Raw genomic sequence first — 23,021 nt, 5'->3', positions numbered from 1 at the left:
CATTGAGAACTTGTGGTCAATCCTCAAGAGGCGGGTGGACAAACAAAACCCCACAAATTCTGACAATCTCCAAGCATTGATTATGCAAGAATGGGCTGCCATCAGTCAGGATGTGGCCCAGAAGTTAATTGACAGCATGCCAGCGCGGATTGCAGAGGTCCTGAAAAAGAAGGGTCAACACTGCAAATATTGACTTGCATCAACTTCATGTAACTGTCAATAAAAGCCTTTGACTCTTACAAAATGCTTGTAATTATACTTCAGCATTCCATGGTAACATCTGACAAAAATATCTAAAGACACTGAAGCAGCAAACGTTGTAAATTAATATTTGTGTCATTCTTCATAGATTTTCAACACATTTCATTGTATTTATATCACTGCCTAATCAAATGTTTGACAAGCGGGCACCATGGATGCTATTTTTCTTCTTCTCTCCCTTGATTAAAAGTAGAAATGTAATAAGATCTGGATCACTTGTTTTGAGAGAGAGAGACTTCCATTAAGTAGGAGATAATTGATATGTTTCATTCCCTAAACCGGAGGAAATTTATTCAAAAGTCTGATTTCTGTTATAATGACAACTGGCTTCTAGCAACTAAGGCACTTCCACTGATACAGACTGCATTCCAAATGGCACCCTATACCTTACATAGTTCACTACATTTGACCAGACCGCTATTGGCTCTTGTCAATAGTAGTGCACTATGTAGGAAATAGGGTGCCATTTGGAATCCAGTCTGTATCAGTGCCTTAGTTGCTAGAAGCCAGTTGTCGTTATGGGAGGGGGAAAACTTTTAGATTGTTCATAACGGCTCATATTGTAGTGGAATTTACTGGAGGGGGGAGAGAGCTTCACAAGGGCATACAGTCACACAGGCAAAACACACACAGGTAAATTGCTCTCACACTTCCAGGCTGTCTAGCCCCCTTCCAGCCCATGATAAATGCTTGCAGTCGGGACCCATTGTCCAGTGTTGGCGCTGCAACACAGACACTTCTGTTAAGGGGTGTTTATGAAAATCTCAAATTGTCACGGTCCCCTGCGATCTCTCAGCCCAATGTTTACATTTCCCACTCATTTTTTCATTCCCACTGTAAACACCAAACCCCTGGAGTTTCCTCTGTTCCTCTGGCAAGAGGCGAAGCAGAAACGCCATGACAGACCGCAGGCTCTGGTCTCCTGGTCTCCTGCCACTTGGCTGCCTGCGGTAAACAATGACAATACTGCCAGAGCGCTAGCAGTTAACCCCTCTTTGACCCAACCGTCACCTTTCCCTGTTAAGTGGGCGTGGCCACCTCTCTCAGCTCTAATTGAATAACGACATCATGATTAATGCGTTAATTGATCACCTGCGTTGAGGATGATGGATGTTTTTTCATTCTCTCTCTCTCTCGTTCCTTTTTTTCTGTATTGGTCTTACTATTAGGATTGCCATCATGAACACAACTAACATGCTCCCCACATACTCCTTCGTTTTGAACTATTGACCTTTCACCATATCTCTCTTCCACACAACCTACAGCCATGTTATTTTTCCTCCCATGCCCAACAAAGGCCCGGTCAGCCCCACTCCCTCCGTCCCAATGTCTGATCTTGGACCTTTGCTCTATCCTCACCCTCTCTTCATCTTTTGCTCTGTTTATCTTGCTCTATTGGTTAAGATATTAGGTTGGCAAGTGGGAGACACAGGTTCAATTCCTGCATGGTAAATATCCCCGGTGTTACGCAGGTTTTGCTGAGGTTATTTTCTCTCTATGTACCCACAGCCTTCAGTCGAGCTCCCATCCCCATGGCGGTGGTGAGGAGGGAGCTGTCGTGTGAGAGCTACCCCATCGAGCTGCGCTGCCCGGGCACCGACGTCATCATGATTGAGAGTGCCAACTATGGCCGCACCGACGACAAGATCTGTGACGCCGACCCAGCGCAGATGGAAAATACACGCTGCTACCTTCCCGATGCCTACAAGATCATGTCCCAGAGGTAAGAATCCAGACCTCTATATACAATGAGCTCCAAAAATATTGGTACAGTGACCCATTTGTTGTTGGCTATGTACTCCAGCACATTTATTTTTTTAAATTATACTATGACCGAGGTTAAATTGCAGCTTTAATTTGAGGGTATTTTCATCCATATCGGGATGTACATAGTCCCCGCATTTTAGGGGACCAAAAGTATTGGGACAAATTCACTTATGCATTAAAGTAGTAAAAAGTAAAACATGTAGTCCCATATTCATAGCACGCAATGACTACATGCAAGCTTGTGACTCCAAAAATTTGTTGGACTAATTTGCTGTTTGTTACGGTTGTGTTTCAGATTATTATTACTATAGAATGGTAAATAATGTATTGTCATTTTGGAGTCACTTTTATTGTAAATAAGAATAGAATATGTTTCTAAACGCCTCTACATTAATGTGGATGCTATCATGACTACGGATAATCCTGAATTAATTCTGAATTATGATGATTGACAAAGTTAGACACAAATATCAAACCCCAAAGACATGCTAACCTCTCACCATTACAATAACAGGGGAGATTAACAGGGGAGCCCCAAGTGCTACCGTTGCAATTTTGGTTACCTTTTATTGAGCCTTTGTCTGGGGTTGGCAGGGCAGAGTGGGGGGGATATCATGAACTAACTTTGTCCATTCAGGGGAACAGTTCTCCAATGTTGATAATTTGTGTTCCATTTACATTTCTGAATTGAGTTTAATTGGAGATTAAATTGACCCTTCGTTAAGCCCCGCCCCGCCCCAGAATGTTGGGCAACCAATTGCAGCGCTCCAATGGATAGCAACTGCTGTCAAGTCCAACACCTCAGACAAGCTCACGTTTAAATTGCATGAAAGCCAGTAAGGGCTATGGCAAAAACTGAATGTTTTCCTCAAAAAATACATGTTTAAATGGCTAAATAATTGAATAGTGCAGCAGGAGTACTTTCTATTCTGAATCCAGAGCCTGTTGGAGTATTTTTCAAATCTGAATATGGATCCACATTTTTGAAGAAATCCAATGTTTGGAGTGGAAGCGGTCAAGAATTCTGTAATGTTCTCCGATTGAACACTATAAATCCCTGTCTTGGCTGTAAATTCATACCACAAATACATTTGACCTGTGATAGAAATGATTGTTGATTTGAATACATTATCTCTTATTTTTCGACATAAATATTTTCTTGGTGAGCTCCCCTGCCAGGCCTAAGCGCTTTGTTCAGAGTTACGGCTACATTGTGGGGATACCAGGAAATGGAGGCCGATTTGTCAGTGCAGACAAAGAGTATACAGCACTTTGACAGTGATTTAAGAGATTGTACACATAATTTGAGGATCTACATTAAGCAAATGTACACAGATCACACAGGCTTTGAGCATACTGTACATGCAGCCAATGTGTTCGATTTAAGGAAAGTAAGCACATTCATTGTTGTTTTTTTGGCTGTGGTATGATGATCCTTATGCACAGTTCTTATAGCCCTGTGTTGAGTAACTCAGTCCTAGTAAGGAGAGATGGTCGACCAAGGTTGTCTGTCAAACCATTTTCCATAGATACACCGCATGATTTGCTTCAAGCCCCCTTTAAAAGCTGCAGACATGTACCAGGATTTGTAGCGCTTGTCATGATCACGTCCTCATGAATACTGTAGGTTACGAGCACTCCACCGAGATAAGGTTTATCTAAATTGCTATTCAGTGTTGACGCGTCCTCGTTTTCCAGACCCAGCGTTCCATGTGCTGCTTTGAGAATTCTAATGGAGTTCTGCACATTACCTAACTGCCTTTCCCTCCACTTTGAGTGTAATGCACGACAAAGATGAGATACTCTCTGGTGTTGAGAAGTAGGGATAAAAAGGTAGGTCCAAACACCACTGTCAGATAATTGATCCGCCCCATAGCATCTTCCTTGTCATCCCTCCTGCACCGCCCACTCAGAACAGTAATCCCTGGCGGAATGAATCGAACTGGAGATGAGGAAGAAACAGAATAACAAAAAAGACAACCAGAAAAAAAGGACGGCAGCAGGGAAGTGCACCTCTTTACCATCACAGAGCTGGCGGAGAGCAACTCACAAAAGCTAAACGACAAGTGAAACCTGATTCAGAGCGAGCGCTTATTGTATTTGAGGCAAATTTGGCAAGTGGATAAAGGTTGTGGTTGGTGAGGGGGGCTCGGGGAGGGTAGAGTTCTGAGATATTTGTAATACTAGCAACATGGCTAACACATTAGCATGTGAAGAGGCCTGTGCGAGGGGTTAGCGTGCAGGAAAGCGCAATGGACGGGCGGCACTCCCGGGTGCAACCAAGCTCCCATAGCTGTTGCTAGGAAACCGGTAGCTAAGCTCATAATAAAACAAAACAAACAGAAACTAAACAGAAACAAAAACTCTGAAAAAAGTACGTTCAAAGGTGAGGGATAATGCAGAAGCTGGCACGAGATGAAAAGCAGGCCCGAAAATTGCTCGCTCTGCATTTGTTTGTTGGATTCCTCTGATTTCCCTGAATGGATAATGTGGGGGGAAATACATGCAGAAGAAGAATGGACCGCTCATCACACCGTTGCAGACTTTTACATACTTCAAAGCAAATCACAGTAATTATTCTTTGCTGCGCTTTTTTCCTGATTACAATTGACTGGCTTTGATCAGATTATCACATAACAAAATGCATTAGCATAGTGTTCAGACTAGGTATATATGCTACAACAAATAGAAAATAGCAGGCAAACTCTCACTAATATTTTTTTCCCCCAGTGATTGTTTTCATATATTTCTTTAGGTCTATCCATGAAAAGGATGTTGGTTTCCTTCACGTTGTTAGCTGCTGGCTTCCGTACACAATGTCCTCCAAACTAAATGGGCATTTCGCACTGGCATACAGACCAGCGACTGAGGCACACTTCCCTGGTATTTGATATCCTACCCTGCTTTGCCTGTGCCTCCCTCTCCCGCCTCCCACTTAATGGAATGTTCCTCCTTTGGGATTTCTTTCTCTTTTTTTTCCAGCCCATGAGCCACCTGTCTTCCCTGCTGGCACTGGCTAAGTCATTTTGACGGGCATGGTCTGGGTATCATTCACAGCCAGTTAATAGAACGAACCAGGCTGCAAGCTCAAACTCTAAGCCACAGGCTAGCATCCATCATCAGAAAAATACCCATCCATGTCACCAAGCCCGCTATCCGTCAATACACATTTAGCTAGCTCAACGTACTTTTCCTCCCTTCGGAAGAATGGAATGAACCCCCCTCCCCCCATGGAAAGATGGGTTGCTTACTAAAAATCCCACCAGCGTACAGAGTCTCTTCTAGCAAGGTGTTTGGTTCCATTACAGTCTTTTAAGCGAGGTCTAATAGCTTATGCCTGAGTGATAGCATGCCGCCGCGCCAGTGAGTGCTGTAATGCATCTCAAAATGAAAGCTGTCTCCCCACCATGCCCCCGACAGGATGAATGGCTCTGAGTCATTACTGATGCTCCCGCATGCGGTGGCCATTACGTGTCTGGAAAATCACAGCCACTCAAAGACGTGTCACCTGTGTGTGGGGCCGGGTTGCGACTGGAAGGTGGCTAATGATATTGTAATTCAACCAATGCAACCGGGACTAATTTGATGTAATTGGTGCCAATTACCACATTTTAGTCCCCCTACCCTTCCCAATGAAAGTACGCTGTCAACTAGACCAGTATATCGAGTGTTTTTTTATTTATTTATTTTTTCATCTACACAGGGTTTATTTTTTGGGGGCCTCTGGAAATCTCTCCTCAATAAACTCTGCAGTGAGGCTAGATTATTCGTCAGAAGTGCTTCCGCCTGCAGCAGGGTGCTCTCATATCAATCAGGCGCTATCTCGATAACGTGCAGGCGACCCGCAGTACTTCAAAAACAAACGCCGACGATATCGAACAACAACAGCCTCTGCCGTTTTCTCATCAGCGACCCAGCGCCTTTCCTCTTTTGTGTTCTCCCTTTCTTTCCCCTGAGGCGTTGTGGCCTTCACGGCCAGTAATTACCGGCGATATCAAAGTCATATATCACCCGGCATCTCTGCAGACCTTAAGGGAACGCCTGATAGGCTGATAGCATTGTGTCACGCCTGTGTATGATCCCCCTTGTAGGAGAAGAGGGTCATAAAGGAGACTCCTCCACTCCCCTCTTCCCCCCCATTTCTATCCCTTTTTCTCTGAAGTTTTCATCTCCACCATCGCTTTTGGGCCTTGATTGGTTATCTTCTGCCGATTCTGTCTCTACACAGGAAAGGGTCTCGCCTCTCATCAGCCAAGTGCTGTTTCGTGTTTGACCCCCTCCCCCTCGTTGAGACAAACACTCTGAAAATGTGAAAGAAGTACCGTGTTGTAATAAGGAAAATGTGCTTTTGTGCTAGCTGCTTTTTTTCTTTCAACTAAATTGACTCCAGTGTGTTTTGATTTTACACTAGTTCCCAGTAATTCAGATGGATATTTACCATCAGGTTGAGTATTGCATTATAGACCACTGGGGTTTTGAAGCAACAGCAGGTCAATAGTTAACTTATTTTACAAGTATAACATCGTAGTTTCTGGGGTCTTTATTCACTTTGTCAAATGCAGGCTAGAATGTATGAAACAAGCAAAACATAATTAAAAGTAAAAATTCCTCATCAAAGACAGAGAAGTGGGGGAGAGAAAGCAAGCATAGGGAAGAATCTTACTCCCTCACCATTGAGCTTGCATTTCGGTCAAGTTTCCGTCATTCTTGGCATTAGACCTACTTCAGGGTTTAAGGATTTGTTGAGATATTTATATTAGAAAGAAACGATTATTTTAAGATTCCCTTCCGTTCCTATGCCCTTCCTCTTTCAAATCCTCAGACTTAACTGTTGGGATGTCGTAAGCGTACATTTCACTGGCGGGATAGGCAGACTCTCTTTCAACACTGCCAAATATCCAACCAAGTGGATATTCTGTTGTTTTCATTATTATCATCATTCGTTTTGGCATTTCTGTTTCTCAAGTCAAATTTGTTGATGCACATTCTTGTGCATTTGTTCCTTGATCTATGCATTTTTCATTGTTTCAGCAAATGCTTATGGAGCACATGGCATTTGACTGTATACAATTGACTATTAGTACAAGCTAGAGGGGTATTTAGAGTCTTTATTTATTTACAATCACTGGTGAAATGCTAGTAATATTTTGAGAGAATGTTCACAGCACTGAAGCACAAACCAAATGGAATGTCCTTACACAGAGGGGTCGATCAGCCTTAGATGGCCCCGACAAATGACTCTGCAGTCCTCTCTCTACTTTATACCCCATTGCGTATTAATCTGGCCACATATTCTGTAGCTTGCCCTTTTCTCTCTCAACCATTTATTTTTGCTCTTCTCTACATTTTTTTTTTTTAATGCCAATTCCAGTTTGGCCATTTGATGACTTGGCGATATGGAGTAGACGAGCGAGCACAGTGTAACAGGAGTTCGCCGAACTGAAGCGGGATAATGTCTCATCGAAGATCAATTGGCTGTCTCTGACAAAAAGTCACCTCCGTAAAAAAAGGCTTTGGCCGTTTTGCCAGCCTTTAGTGCCTTCAGAAAGTATTCATACCTCGTGACTTACACGTTTTGTTGTGTTATAGCCTGAATTTATTAAATCCATTTTTTCTTTCATCCATCTACCCACAATACCCAATAATGACAAAGTGAAAACATGTTTTTAGGAATTTTGGCAAATTCACTGAAAATGAAATACAGAAATATCTAATTTAAAAAAGTATTCACACCCATGTTAGAATCACCTTGGACAGTGATTACAGTTGTAATATTTGCACTTTATTCTTTAAAAACTTTATTGCATTATTGCAAACACGATGCATGTAGTGGTATATTTGTATTTGTCACTTTATGTTAGTATTGCGGAAGTAACTACAATGTTGTTGATCCATCCTCAGTTATCTACTATCACAGCCATTAAACTCTGCAACTGTTTTAAAATCACCATTGGCCTCGTGGTTAAATCCCTGAGCGGGTTCCTCCTCCTCTGGAAACTGAATTAGGAGGCCTGTGTCTTTGTAGTGACTGGATGAATTAATACACCTTCCTAAGTGTCATTTACAAGTTCACCGTGCTCAAAGGGATATTCAAGGTATTTTCTTAAATGTATTTTTTTTTAACCAATCTACAAATAGGAGCCCTTTTTAGCGAGGCATTGGAAAACCTCCCTGGTCTTTGTGGTTGAATCTGTGTTTAAAATTCAACGCTCGATTATGGGACCTTACAAATAATTGTATGAGTCGGCTACTGAGATTAGGTAGTAATTTAAAAAAATAATGTTATACACTATAGCACACAGAGTGAGTTAAGCAAGTTATTATTAAGCAAGACTTATTAATTATTAAGCAAGTTCTTACTCCTGAACTTATTTAGGCTTGCCATGACAAAGGGGTTGAATACTTATTAACTCAAGACATTTCAGCTTTACATTTTTAATGAACTTGTAAAAATGTATAAAAACACTTTGACATTATGTGATATTGTGTGTAGGCCAGTAACACATCTCAATTTAATTCATTTTAAATTCAGGCTGTAACACAACAATGTGGAAAAAGTCAAGGGGTGTGAATACTTTCTGAAAGCACTGTATGTTTTTTAAAGGGGGGGGGGGGGGTATCCCAGTTCATGCAGGACAATGCACTGTTTGGTTTATAGTACATAAATGACATGTTTGCATCTTAAATATTTGACCCATAGATGCAACAACCATATGTAATGTTGGTTGAATACTCAGTCAGGCAATAAATAACTTGATTTAGTGTTTATAATTATTACAGATATATGCTCATTGTGGGGGGTGGGGGGGGGGGGGGGGTTTATTATAAGATATGTATTCTGGCTTGTTGTTGAACTTCCCATATAAATCAAAATTTGAGAGTAAATTCCTTGGCTGAGCATGAGGTAGAATAGAGATTATGAAGACTGATGAGAAGGAGAACTACCCACCTCCGAAATGAAAAGGGAGCTTACCATGCCAAGCGGATGAGCAAGTAGTGCGATCATTGGCCATGCGTGACCTGCAAAGCCCTCCCTCGGGTGTCCCCCCCCCCCCCCCCCCCCCCGTTGTTTAAAGTCAAGGCCTGCATTAGCATTTTAACTCCTCAAACAAAGCGATGTCATGAATTTAAGCATGAATCTCATCTCTGAATCACAACTATCATACGCGTGCTTCTCGCACACACCCAAGTTATTGGATGCGGGTTTATTTTTTTAGAAATGAATCTCCAGCCTCCAATATGCTGAGTTTGTGTTTAGTCTATCTACTTTCCATTGATAACATTGTGTGCTGTATGAGGTCTGAATGAGACCAGCACTATTGTTTATAAGGCAGAGCAGTTTTCTTCTGCAATTTTCTGGCCCATCTGTCCTAACTTATAAATGTGGTGCAGGGGGTGCAGTGCCGACTAACTATGAATCAAGCTATTTCCCTCAAACTATGGTCGCGTTGAGCACCTGCCAGTAATAGAATCCGTCAACCACAGCATGAGACAATGGTGTGTTGTGAATACCGAAAAAAATGTGCCACAATTAAATAAAGCCGAGGGAGGTTTGCCGACAATACAAACAGAAATATGTAGAAAGGGTAATAGAGAAGAGAGCTCTGACAGAAAAAGTAATGTCCCCCCCATGGAATACACAGAACATGCAAGCAATAAAATTCAATCCAGTCTGATGATTACTTTAGGAATATGAACCCAATTCCAATCTGTTCATGTTTGCCTTCCTCATTCATCTAACCCTCTATTCCATACTGTGCTTTTCACAGAAAAAAAGTATAATCCCCCCCTTTTTTTATGTCACCTGATATAGTTGTTCAGCCCTGCCTGCCTCCTTTCTCTCCACCCGGCTTGATTAGAACCTGCTGTATTCCCATTTGGCCAATTAGATATAGTAAATTCAGCCTGACAGTCTAACCTTCCAGCAAACGGGCAAGCCTGGATCTTAGACCAGACTCAACAGTGATTCATAAAAAAAGGCCTAAACTGGCAGTGGAAAATGTTTTTGGGAGGTTTCCCCATGGGGAGCGGATTGATAACTCTCAAGGTATAGATGAAGAAAAAGAAGCAGGAATGAATCCAGTAGCCAGGCGGTTTGAGAATCGCTTTGGGTTTCCTTATGCCCCCCCACATGTTGAAGAAGTAAAAAAAGTGTGTGAATTTGACAGGTGACTTTTCAACTTTGAACTGTTCTCCTCAGGAAACCCTGACATATCTCGGGCCTAATGTGATACAATGCTAGAGGAATAGCCTCGCGCGGTGCGGTCACTGGTTAAACATGTGTCGTAATGAAAGTAAATGGTCGGGAGGAGGAGGTCTCAGTGAATTTGTTAGCTGTGGGAGTGGGTTTAGTTTGGATACATCAGAACAGTAAAAAAAAAGGGTTCTGACAGGGGCAGTTGGTTAAACGGAACACTTGAAGCACACCGACCTCGTTCCCAGCTGATGTTTTCCTCCTTTGCTCAGAAATCCCTCTGTCCTCCCTCTTCCTCCGTTCTTCTTTTAATTGGCAGCTTGGAGTAGACACCCATTTGATGTCTACTATAGCTCAGTGCTTCCTCCAGTAAGCCGACTCAAAGTGAAAGCGTCTAAGGTGGCAATTTGTCGATTGTGTCGTCTTATGTAGGAGTAGGCGGCCGACTTCGCTTAACCTTTGGGTAACTTTGCGTTGAGCCATCCTCGCCTCGAAGATGAAACATCTTCATGCTTTTCTGATTTATGTCTCATGTCTACATCATTACCAGTCCTCCTAGGAATCTTCTACTCCCTTCCGTGCACCCTGCCCCTCGAAAGAACTTTCCCCTGATATAAATTCCTGCACCAATCACTTGCGCTAAGGGCTATTTAATTTAAATTGATGTGCGAATGGTAGAATGGTACAATTCACCTGAATGTCCGTGTCAGCCCAGGCTCCATGTTTCATTTCACCACAACCCAGGTGATTTACACCAGCCTAAATTAGCTTGGTAATGAAAGCCTCTCCTTGTTTGTACCATATTGTTCCACTCCTAATACATCATCTATAGAGAACTAGGTAGACTTGGGGGAGGGAGGTCAGAGGGCCGAGCTCCTTCATTTCCTTGGGAATGACCTCGACGGTAACGGAGCACACTTAGCCATACTTCTGTGTACTTTAGTCCTGAAAATAACACTGCCGTCGTCTGGGAAAGAAAATAATGACATCGCCCAAGTGTCACGTTTCTGGAGTGTCCATTAGCTCCAAATAAACAAGATACATTATTTTCATCTGGGAGTCTAGGAAGTCATTAGCTTGGTTTCTGATTATTTATCTAATTTACCCCGTTCTCTCACTGCTAGTCCAAGTGATGCAGTGAAATTGAATCATTCATGAGAACAGGGGCTCATCTTGGAGTTTGTTTGTCGGGATTTGAGTCTGATTTAGCTCCGTTGTGCCACTGCCAGCCCCACTAGTTGTCGAGTCGATGACGCTCTCTCTGGTTTTCTCCCAGTGTTTTTACAGCTGTGGATTTACTGCATTTGTCGGAGTGCTGTATGTGTGTTTATATGTGTCAGCTGGATTGGCCAGGCGGCACTGTGGACTCAGACGATGGGGAGAGAGTGTGGGCTCATCTTGTAGAGCCGAGCCCAAACGAGGTGCCCTGGTCCTCAGTCAAACGGTGACTCAAGCTGTTTGTCTGGGACGGCATCCAGTCGGAGCTCAAATCAAATGTATTTATCACATGCGCCGAATACAACAGGTGTAAACCTTCCCATGAAATGCTTACTTACAAGCCCTTAACCAACAATACAGTTTTAAGAAAATAAGAGTTACTAAATAAACTAAAGTAAAAAAAGTAAGACAATAAAATAACAACAACGAGGCTATATACAGTGGGTATGTGTGGGGTACAGGTTAGTTGAGGTAATATGTACATGTAGGTCGGGGTAACTTGACTATGCATAGATAATAAACAGCAAGTAGCAGCAGTGTAAAAAAAAAACAGGGGGGGGGGGTCTATGCAAGTTGTTTGGATAGACATTTGATTTATTGTTCAGCAGTCTTATGGCTTGGGGATAGAAACTGTTAAGGAGCCTTTTGGACCTAGACTTGGCTCTCCGGTACCGCTTGCATTGCGGTAGCAGAGAGAACAGTCTATGACTTGGGTGGCTGAACATTTTTGGCCCTTCCTCTGACACCGATGACAACCGTTGTCATCAGCAAACTTAATGATGGTGTTGGAGTCGTTCCTGGCCGTGCAGTCATGAGTGAACAGGGAGTACAGGAGGGGACTAAGCATGCACCCCTGAGGGGCCCCTGTGTTGAGGATCAGCGTGGGAGATGTGTTGTTGCCTACCCTTACCATCTGGGGGCGGTCCTTCAGGAAATCCAGGATCCAGTTGCAGAGGGAGGTGTTTAGTCCCACGGTCCTTAGCTTAGTGATGAGCTTTTTGGGCACTCAACTCCGACGTTATGGGAGACATTGTCCTTCTCCCAGTTTCCAATGTACTCTCTTACTCCATATTATGCATATATATTTCTCTCTTAGTCTCTCTCTTTTGCTCCCTTTCATTTTCTCTGTCTCTCCCTCTGTCACAAACACACACACACAACCACACACACACACACACACACATACGCATACACACACGCACACACATACACACACGCACACACTTGCTCCTCCCTCAGTGGGCCTAAGCTGGACATGAATGGGTGGCCACGGGACAACTTCTATGGGTGCAGCACTCTGGGGCAGAAAAAGAGTTGCCGCCGGCAGTGCCACCTGCTTCCACAGTCGAGGCGAGGGAGCGAGACGCCCCTTCTCTCCCACGTTTTCCTCTCTCAGGAGCGTAGCATCCCCCTGTGGAGATCTGTTTCTACCAGGCTTCCCTCGCTCATCCCGAGTCACCCCACCTACTGTGTCCATCTTTTTGGCAGCATCCATCCGGTCGTTCGTTCATAATTGTCTCAGGTTTCAACAGCAGGGTATTCCCCCAACACTTTCCAAATAAGTTTGTATAGGGGCCTTCTGATGGTTGTTACAGTCTCTGGGCTTTGTGTCTTTATTCAAGTCTTTTTTAGGATGTCTAGATTGTGTGTTTGACTATTATAACATGGGGTGAAGCTTCTGTTGTTTTGGATGCTGCCACAACTTCTGTGCCGATGGTCGCAATTAGACTTCCCACGGGTCTCCACTTCACAATCTATGGGATTAATATGAATAATATGAAATTATAGGAAAAGGGGATGCATGGGGTGTCAACTATCAATTTTTCATTTGGAACATTTATGAAACAATCCCCCTAAAACAATGTTTCATACCGGATACTGCGCAATTCACTTTGATCCGAGGTCAGACATGGCGTTGAATATTCTATCAGTTTGTACCCCACAACCCTAAAATATATACTTAGTGAAGGCATACTACAGTCAAGTATCATGTATGACTGAAGTCCTGGGAGCTTTTGAGAACTGTCTTTACATTTAAATTGCATTAAAATGGTGACCTAGTCACAAGAAACCTTGTGTGTGTGTGTGTGTGTGTGTGTGGCTACGTGGATGTGACGTTTACCTTTCATGTGTCCCCACCCATCAGCTTATTTGGATAATTATGATGACGCCGTAGCACACTCCACGCCATGTCTGCATTTATGGTAAAGACTGATTTCCTAAATGAAAAAATAAATATCTTTGACCATTTCACTTCCAGTCCATGATGTAATGAATGCATCATGGATACTTGGATGATGTCACTTCAAAATATCTGCATGTTTTGCAATAGAAGGAGCTGAATATTATTCGCAAAAAGCTAAGATTATGTTAAGTCACGGAGTCAATGCAAACATGATATCGTGTCACTGTTATTCATTTTGCAATCCCGACCTATGTGTTATTCAAAAAAAGCTTACTTCTCGCCAATAGCTGCTTTTCCTCATTATCCTTTCCTCATCTGAGAACAAATTCAATGCAATGTTCCCTCAAGGTTTATATTGGCCTGGAGAGCGGCCTCTCATGCTGCCATACCTGCTTGTGAAAGCTAATTATACCAGGTTATTTTCTGACTGGGAGCATGTCAATATGACACAGTGGGGAAGCTCTCAGTAGCGCTCGGTCCACAGTGCCACATTGTTATTCATGAGCCTTAATTCTGTCAATAGCCCCCGCAGCAGACACTGGCCAATGAGAAATGAGAGCCTTATTGGGGATATGTTTGTTGCTTGCCTCTGTGCCTCTCGGAATGGTAAAAAAAAAAAAAACTAATTTGTCTCACAGTTGTGTATTGTTTGGACACTGCCTTTTACCGTTGAAATAGCGACCAGCTGAAAGGAGGGTAAAGAGAGAGAGAGATAATGGAGTGGTAAAGAACGAGGGTAAGTGACATATAGAGGGGGGAAAGAGAGGAGAGAGAGAGAAGGCTGAAGAGAAACGTTCTATGAAGAACAAAAGAAAGGGAAAGAGTTATTGTGAAGAAGGATGGAAAGAAAGAGGTGGTTGTGTGACCTGCCGGTGCTCCCGACATCCTTTTTATTTTCCCCGGAGATGCTGTCGCCACTCAATCAGATTTTCGTCTGTGTCACCTTGGGAAGTCGGCGGAATTGACGCTGTCCACAGTTTCCTAATATTGTTGTTTACCTCACTGTCAGCAGGGACAACATCTGCTGGGTTTTGATTAGTTACGAGGCCAGAATGTTAAACAGAATGCGAAGGAGCCTCGGTGACATCATGTAGCAGTTTTGCGTGCACACCTCCATTGGCGGCAATGGCTGTTGTATTACCTGTTTTTTGGTGTTTTGATAAAAACTGTTACCCATTTGATATTGGGTCTTCTATGTGCTATCTTACTAAATGGCATATATTAGTTATTTTTGTTAATACGAGCTGTTGATGGTATGGCCTTTTTTAAAGGTTCACTTTATTCTTATTGTGCATGGTCTATGGGGCTGCTCTACGGAAGTCAACAGATTTCTTGACAACTGCCATGATATTATAACAAATAACATTCTAGTCTGTTTCTGTGGTGGCGTCCATAGATACAAATATGATATTGGCTGTTTCAATTACTATTCATTAATCAAGGCCTTTCCTTTTGGCAGCATGGGCCCTATTAGCATTGATGGTAACTGGTGGTTCTACAGAGATTGAACCCGAAGTGAGCACTGCTTGGCTCATCCACACGCCCAGAAGTTCACACTGGCACCTCTGCTACTCCAATCTGTTTTGGCTTAGATGCCGCAAAGGCGTCCAATCTTGCCGAACACCCCTGCTTGTGGTCCACACTGCATTGCGCCAGAGTTCAGTGAGGGGCAGATGCTCTGCAGCACTCTGACAGTACGACTGTCAGCCCCGCTCTTCAAGACAGGGTGTAGGGTGAAGTTGCCTCTAGACGCTGATCTTGGGTCATTTTGGCATTTTCCCCCACTGTTGGTAAAGTTTAGGATTGGGGGGGGGGGGGGTGGCTGATTCTACAGCAGGTGCTCCAGAATCCAATCTGCTCTGTTGTGTGTGTTGCCTGAGAGGTGGTACCATAGCAGTGTTAGCTCTGTTCAATTACCCTGACAGATATCATTTAAAATGATGAATTTGACCAAAAAAGAATGAGTAATTATTATGACTCGAGCAGCAAATGCTATTACACTGCTATTACACTGCCTTACCCTGTAGTTACTGTAGGCACATCTGACAATGATCTGCATGCACATCCAAACTAGCGCTGAGACCAATGGCACAGACAAACAAACACCCTGCAGTAGCTTTTGGGGATGAGGTAGTCTCCCCCTCTTGCCTCCGCGCTGTATCTCAGGAGACCTGTTGGAATGGAAAACGTTAAGAGAGTCAAATGTCTCAGCTGTGCTCGACAAATTCGACAGGACACTGCCGCCACATGGGGTCTGGTTCAAAAGACACTCTGTCACCTCTCCTTGCAGACAGACACACACACACACACACACACACACAACAAAACGATCTGCCTTGTCCACTCACCTCAGCTCAAAGCCAGTTTGTCAAGGAAATGCTGTCTAAAAATCTTTGGCCACATCGTATGGGTCCAGTTTTTCTCGAAGGTTTGATATTTTTATTTAGTAAGAGGAGAGATACATTAAACTGTACGTTGTCTAAAGGCTCTTAATCAGTGATCTACAATCCTCTCCATCTGGCTGTCCGGTTTTTTCTTCAACCCATCATGAACATACCGGATTCAAATAACTTCTTAGGGATCGATATGACAACAGCCAGTGAAAGTGCAGGGCGCCAAATTCAAAACAACAGAAATCTCATAATTAAAATTCCTATATATATATATATATATATATTAAAAAAAAATAAAAAAAAACATTTTACCCCTTTTTCTCCCCAATTTCGTGGTATCCAATTGTTGTAGTAGCTACAACTCCCGTACGGGCTTGGGAGAGACCAGGGTTGAAAGTCATGCGTCCTCCGATACACAACCCAACCAACCAACTGCTTCTTAACACAGCGCGCATCCAACCCGGAAGCCATGTGTCGGAGGAAACACCGTGTACCTGGCCACCTTGGTTAGCGCGCACTGCGCCCGGCCCGCGATGAGACAAGGACACCCCTACCGACCAAGCCCTCCCTAACCCGGACGACGCTAGGCCAATTGTGCGTCGCCCCACGGACCTCCCTGTCACGGCTGGTTACGACAGAGCCTGGGCACGAACCCAGGGACTCTGATGGCACAGCTGGCGCTGCAATACAGCGCCCTTAACCACTGCGCCACCCGGGAGGCCTATTTTATACAATTTTAAAGGTAATCTTGTTGTTAATCCCACCAGTGTCCAATTTCAAATAGGCTTTACAGCGAAAGCACCACAAACGATTATGTTAGGTCAGAGCCAAGCCACAGAAAAACAGAGCCATTTTTCCAGCCAAAGAGAGGAGTCACAAAAAGCACAAATAGAGATAAATAGAGCCACATCAATTTACAGAAATACTCATCATAAATGGTGATAAAAATACAGGTGTTATACATGGAATTAAAGATATCCTTCTCCTTAATGCATCCGCTGTGTCAGATTTCGAAAAAGCAAACGATGCAATAATCTGAGAACAGGGCTCAGAGAACAAATGCATATATCCTCCATGTTGGAGTCAACAGAAGTCAGTAACATTATAAATATTCACTTACCTTTGATGAACTTCATCAGAATGCACTCCCAGGAATCCCAGGTCCACAATAAATGTTTGATTTGTTCGATAATGTCCATAATTTAGGTCCAAATAGCTACTTTTGGTAAACAAATCAAAACTCACGAAGCGCGTTCACTAGTTGCAGACGAAATGTCAAAGTTCCGTTACAGACTGTAGAAACTTGTCAAATGATGTATGGATTCAATCTTTAGGATGTTTCTAACATAAATCTTCAATAATATTCCAACCGGAGAATTCCTCTCATGTGAAATGCGCATGACCAGAGCGTGACTGCTGCCAGACCTCTGACTCATTCCCCTCTCATTCGCCCCCACATTACAGTAGAAGCCTCAAACAAGTTTCTAAAGACGGTTGACATCTAGTGGAAGCGTTAGGAATTGCAAGATGACCATTGTCCCACTGTAACTTCAAGAGAGGCTGAGTTGAATATCGACCAACCTCAGATTTCCCAGTTCCTGGTTGGATTTCTTCTCAGGTTTTTGCCTGGCATATCAGTTCTGTTATACTCACATACATCATTCAAACAGTTTTAGAAACTTCAGAGTGTTTTCAACTGGCACTGAGGAGCAGGCAGTTTACTCTGGGCACCTTATTCATCCAAGCTACTCAATACTGTCCCCCAGCCATAAGAAGATCATCAAGGTTCAGACTAAAGACCATAGTTGGAAATGAGAGGTTTGTTGCTGGGGATGAACAAAAGCCTGCACACCCACTGCCTCTCGGTGACAGGATGTTGGAGGCCCCTGCTCATTCTATTATTGTCTGGTGAGTAAACACCATGCTAAGTATGCAGTACAGGATATAACATTTCTCAAAAGGCAAAGGAGAGACACATTTGGCAGTTCATATCAAAATGTCAGTTTCATAAAAAAACTGAATTGCTTGTTTACCGAAGATTTCACTGGAGATGAGCTCTTCGCGTCCACTTCCTTCTATTTCCGACACTCGTCCTCCCCTATGTCAGAGGAAGAGGTATGTGTCATCCCAGCGAATTAAGACCTTAACGCTCAGTAAATTACTTTCCCCTCACACCAAAGTTGCGCAGTGCCAAGCCAAGGGACCTTGGGTGTATTGACGTGGATGGAGGAGACAGGAGAGCTCAATCCGACCCAGAGCTTTTAATCCCACCCATAAATCCAGCCAGACAGTTCCTTAAGACCCGCAATGATTTCTAGCATGCCAATGCATGAAGCAGTCGAAGGGGCCCTCGTCTTGCCATATCGATGGCTGACCTCTCTCTATTGAATTAGACGGTTCCTTATATCCCCATCTCGGTCTTTTGTTATTGTGAAGTGAATAGGGATAGATCTGTCAACGTGGCATATTTGATTGTCTCAGGCCGGCCTTCAACACAACATTTTGTTATATCAAGAGTGTTGCACTCCCGAACATAGATTTGTTTGTTTGTCTTTTGGAGGGGCTAGATGTATACATGTCTACATGCACAGTCCCGGCTCACCTGCTCATTTGTGTTTCTCGAGGTTTGCAGGTTGTCCCGGAGATAATGTTTGTTGAGAAACACTGCGGCGGTAGCTGAGCAGACAGGGAGGGTTGTTAGTCGGTGTGGCGCTTTCATCCCTCCTTCTTCCTTTGTTGGAGTGGGTAATTAGCTGTTTAAGATCACTAGAAGCCAGGCTTTGGGTGACTTTAGCGGAGGAATACAGTGTGTTGTGGTCTGGGTGGTGTTGAGAAGAGAAAGTGCTGGAAGCACACACTAGCTGGAGTTGGACATTAGGGGTTACCATGGAAACGGCAAAAAAAAAAAGAAGCTTTAAGGCCTGTGTGAGAGTGCTTTCGTGTGCTTTGGTATGCATTTCAGCCGTGCAGATGAGCCTCTGTCAGATTTCTTCAAAGATTTCCAAGACGTGATAGGCCACTGAACAGCGGTCGTGTTGGAGACTGGGATTAGAATCTTTTTGTTGTTGCTATGCAGTGCATGTGGCCGCTATAAGCTTTTTAAGCACCCCTTCTGACTCCTCAAGGGTGCAGTCATCGCTCTTTGTGCGAAACAAACAGGACTTGATGCTTTGAAAATCTGATCCAGCCAAGCCAATGGCATTTTTCTTCTCCCTCTTTCTTCTCCTCATATCTTCCCGTCTCCTTCTAAAGCTACCCACACAGCAGTGGTACCGTTAGGTATCTGGCCAAGGGATGGCAATCTGGTGGGGAGCTCTTGAGGAAGGTTAAGGATATCAGCAGGACTGTTTCCAGAGGCTAGCGTCGGTCAGTGGATCAGCGTCCCTAGAGACGGTCAATAGAGTGGATGGGGGCGGCAGGTAGCCTAGTCGTTGGACTTGCATCCGGAAGGTTGCAAGATCGAATCCCAGAGCTGACAAGGTGTATAATCTGTCATTAATCCACTGTTCCTAGGAAGTCATTGAAAATAAGATTTTTTTTTAACTTAACTTACATGCCTAGTTAAAGGTAAAATACAAATGAAAAATAAAGCACTTCATGGTGGAGCGGAAACTGAAAGCATGTACACTGCTCTTTCCACGACATGGACTGACCAGGCGAATCCAGGTGAAAGATACGAGCCCTTATTGATGTCACTTGTTAAATCCACTTCAATCAGTGTAGATGAAGGGGAGGAGAGCGGTTAAAGAATGATTTATATGTATGCCATTCAGAGGGTGAACGGGCAAGACAAGAAATGTAAGTGAATGGGGTAGGGTAACAGGCGCACCGGTTTGTGTCAAAAACAGCAACACTGCTGGGTTTTACAGGCTCAACAGTTTCTCGTGCGTATCAAGAATGGTCCACTACCCAAAGGACATCCAGCCAACTTGACACAACTGTGGGAAGCATTGGAGTCAACAATGGCCAGCATCCCTGTGGAATGCTTTCGACACCTTGTAGAGTCCATGCCCCGATGAATTGAGGCTGTTTTGAGGGTAAAACTCAATATTAGGAAGATGTTCTTAATGGTTTGTACACTCAGTGTACCCTGTATGTGTGTGGAGACATACACACTCTAGTAGAAATGTATAAACATACACACTTCGATTTACACACTTTAGGACAGAGACTCACTTAAACACAGACGCACGTGGGCACACAAATCTCACTTTATGCATTCCCATGCCAAATGATCATTATTCACAACAAGCTGACATGCTAATATCCACCTGACCCCTATAAAAACATACAGCCCAATCTCGCAGCTCTCGGATTGGGGCTTACTTTAACTCAGGCAACTGGCTCTGAATCCTACAAGCTTTTGCCTGAAAGATAAATCAAGCCTCACCACCTAAGATGGGAGGGGAGCCGCACCATTTATTGGCAAGAATAGAAAAATTCATTCTGGAAACAATAAATCATCTGTTGAAGTAGACTCCGGTAGATAACCTCCCCCACCAGACAAATCGATTCACAGAGGTTATTGCTTATTTCAATCCTCCAATCTCTCAAGCGCACCCTAGACCCTTTGTGGGCGAGAGCATTTACATACAAACACAGAGATTAAAAATGTCATTAAAGTGGATGGAATATTTACACATTTCTCTTTTATTGGAGAAATATGTTAAAACGGCTTTTTGGTATACATAAGTGATGAATTGGGATGTGTGTGTGTGTGCATCACGCCATGCAAAAATGGAACACCTTATTTCTATAGGCCCCCTACAGTATGTTCCCCCCTTATTGGTTCCGTTCTAATCTACTTGATATGATGCTTGTGTGGGTGACTAAATCCTATTGTGGATAAGGACCGCCTCTTTCTTATTAGATTGACAGAGACATTCGAGAGGAATTCTTGGAAGCAGAGGCTCAAGACCTCCTCCTCTATTGTCCACAGGAGATACAGAAGAAGCAAGTCCCTCTACCCTTAACACCTTGTTTACTTGTGTTGATAGAATATTTAGCAGTGCAGTGTTATTATTAAACATTTCCCTCCTAAGTTTAGGGGATGAGAATGCATCAAATTCATCACTTCCCAAGTTTGAATCAATGAGATCTAATGACCCAGGCCCAAAAGTGTCTGTTTTGTCTCCAACCAACAGACCAATAGAGATTAACAACCTCCCAACAGACGATTGACACATTCATCACCCATCAGAATTCAGGGAAACGGGGGACATCATTGCTCAATAAATCTTGACTGTTGAGCAAAAGCGTGGGGGGGGATTCCCTTGACAACACTTGGGCGTGATATTTAGACGTGCGCCCCAAGGAGTTGTCTCAAGGTTGCTTTGGTTTTGAATGACTATTTCTGAATCATATTTGGAGAGAGTAGAAGCAGGAAATGCATTGACGAGCTCTGTGGCGCCTGTCATTTTAATTGGTGTAATCTATTGCTTTTACCATGTACATTATATCATCTTATAAGCCGGTGTTTAACTGTATGACAGCATGATTTACATAGGACTCTCTGTTTCTACTTTATTTTGATGACGTGCGTGGATAGAAATTATGGTGTTCAGTTGAATTTAAAAGGTACAGGTGATTTGAGTAAAAGGTACAGGTGATTTGAGTAAACGGTACAGGTGATTTGAGTAAACGGTACAGGTGATTTGAGTAAATGGTACAGGTGATTTGAGTAAACGGTACAGGTGATTTGAGTAAACGGTACAGGTGATTTGAGTAAACGGTACAGGTGATTTGAGCAAAAGCTACAGGTGATTTGAGCAAAAGCTACAGGTGATTTGAGCAAAAGCTACAGGTGATTTGAGCAAAAGCTACAGGTGATTTGAGTAAAAGCTACAGGTGATTTGAGTAAAAGCTACAGGTGATTTGAGTAAAAGCTACAGGTGATTTGAGTAAAAGCTACAGGTGATTTGAGTAAAAGCTACAGGTGATTTGAGTAAAAGCTACAGGTGATTTGAGTAAACAAAAGCTACAGGTGATTTGAGTAAACAAAAGGTACAGATGATTTGAGTAAACAAAAGGTACAGATGATTTGAGTAAAAGGTATAGGTGATTTTGAGTAAACAAAAGGTACAGATGATTTGAGTAATGTCTCGGTTCAGTGTGAGGGTGAATACAGGATGGTATTAACTGGGGAATTGGGATACTACACGTGCATTATGGGATTTGGAGTTTGTCTCCAGGGCTGTGTTCAAAACCAGATGATCTGATTGGGTCTGGTTTGAGAATTGCTGCGAGGAAACACCCTTAAAAACAATATTAGCAATGCAATAAGATTCTTGCCTTTTTTCATATCTGAGAAAGACAGTAAAGTAATACAGCATATTTATGAAGGGTTGGAAAGTCCCCAAGAATTTTCTGCGTTTCATACCTCCATTGCAGTTACTTGTAAACGAATGGTCATGTTCAAATGGGGATGCCGTATCTTCAAATCTAAGCAATGAAATAATCATGTCTAGAGTATCCATGGCTACATCAAAGAGTTATTCCATAAAAAAAGATGGTTCGTGTTTTGGAAGATCAAAAGGAATATGAACTGTGAGAATAGGAACTCCACACAGTCAGTTATAGTAATGGGATTGAGAGATGGTAGCTATTAGGAGAATGAAAGGTCATGGTCTTTCTTAGAAACATTACTTGAAGTCGGCTTGTTGTCTCCGCCTTCAGAATGTATTCACACCCCTTGACTTTTATGTTGTGTTATAGCCTATATTTAAAATGGATTACATTTTTGCCGCTGGTTTACATACAATAACCCATAATGTCAAATTGGAATTGTTTTTTTTACAAAGTAATTCCAAATGAAAAGCTGTAATGTCTTGAGTCAATAAGTATTCAACCCCTTTATCATGACAAGTCTAAATCAATTCAGGAGTAATAATGTGCTAAAGTTAACAAGTCACAATGATTTGTGCGGACTCACTGTGCAATAATACATCATGGACTCTTCTCTGTACACCAATCACACATCTGTAAGGTCCCTCAGTTGAACAGT

At 43.0% G+C, this 23,021-nt stretch overlaps 1 protein-coding gene across 2 annotated transcripts in view; it reads left to right on the top strand.

The window, feature by feature from the left end:
• LOC139416094 (adhesion G protein-coupled receptor L3-like) overlaps nucleotides 1-23,021 on the top strand; it is a 356,247-nt gene that overhangs the window by 138,942 nt on the left and 194,284 nt on the right. For both annotated transcript variants that reach the window (XM_071164365.1, XM_071164366.1), the window contains one exon: nucleotides 1,771-1,984. In XM_071164365.1, coding sequence (XP_071020466.1) covers nucleotides 1,771-1,984 — 214 coding nt within the window. The remainder of the gene's footprint in view (nucleotides 1-1,770; nucleotides 1,985-23,021) is intronic.

This window comes from Oncorhynchus clarkii, chromosome 9 (assembly GCF_045791955.1).
Source record: "Oncorhynchus clarkii lewisi isolate Uvic-CL-2024 chromosome 9, UVic_Ocla_1.0, whole genome shotgun sequence".
NCBI classification, from domain to species: domain Eukaryota; kingdom Metazoa; phylum Chordata; class Actinopteri; order Salmoniformes; family Salmonidae; genus Oncorhynchus; species Oncorhynchus clarkii.
Note: the sequence above shows the minus strand (reverse complement) of the source record. Positions and strands in the feature narration are given on the sequence as shown.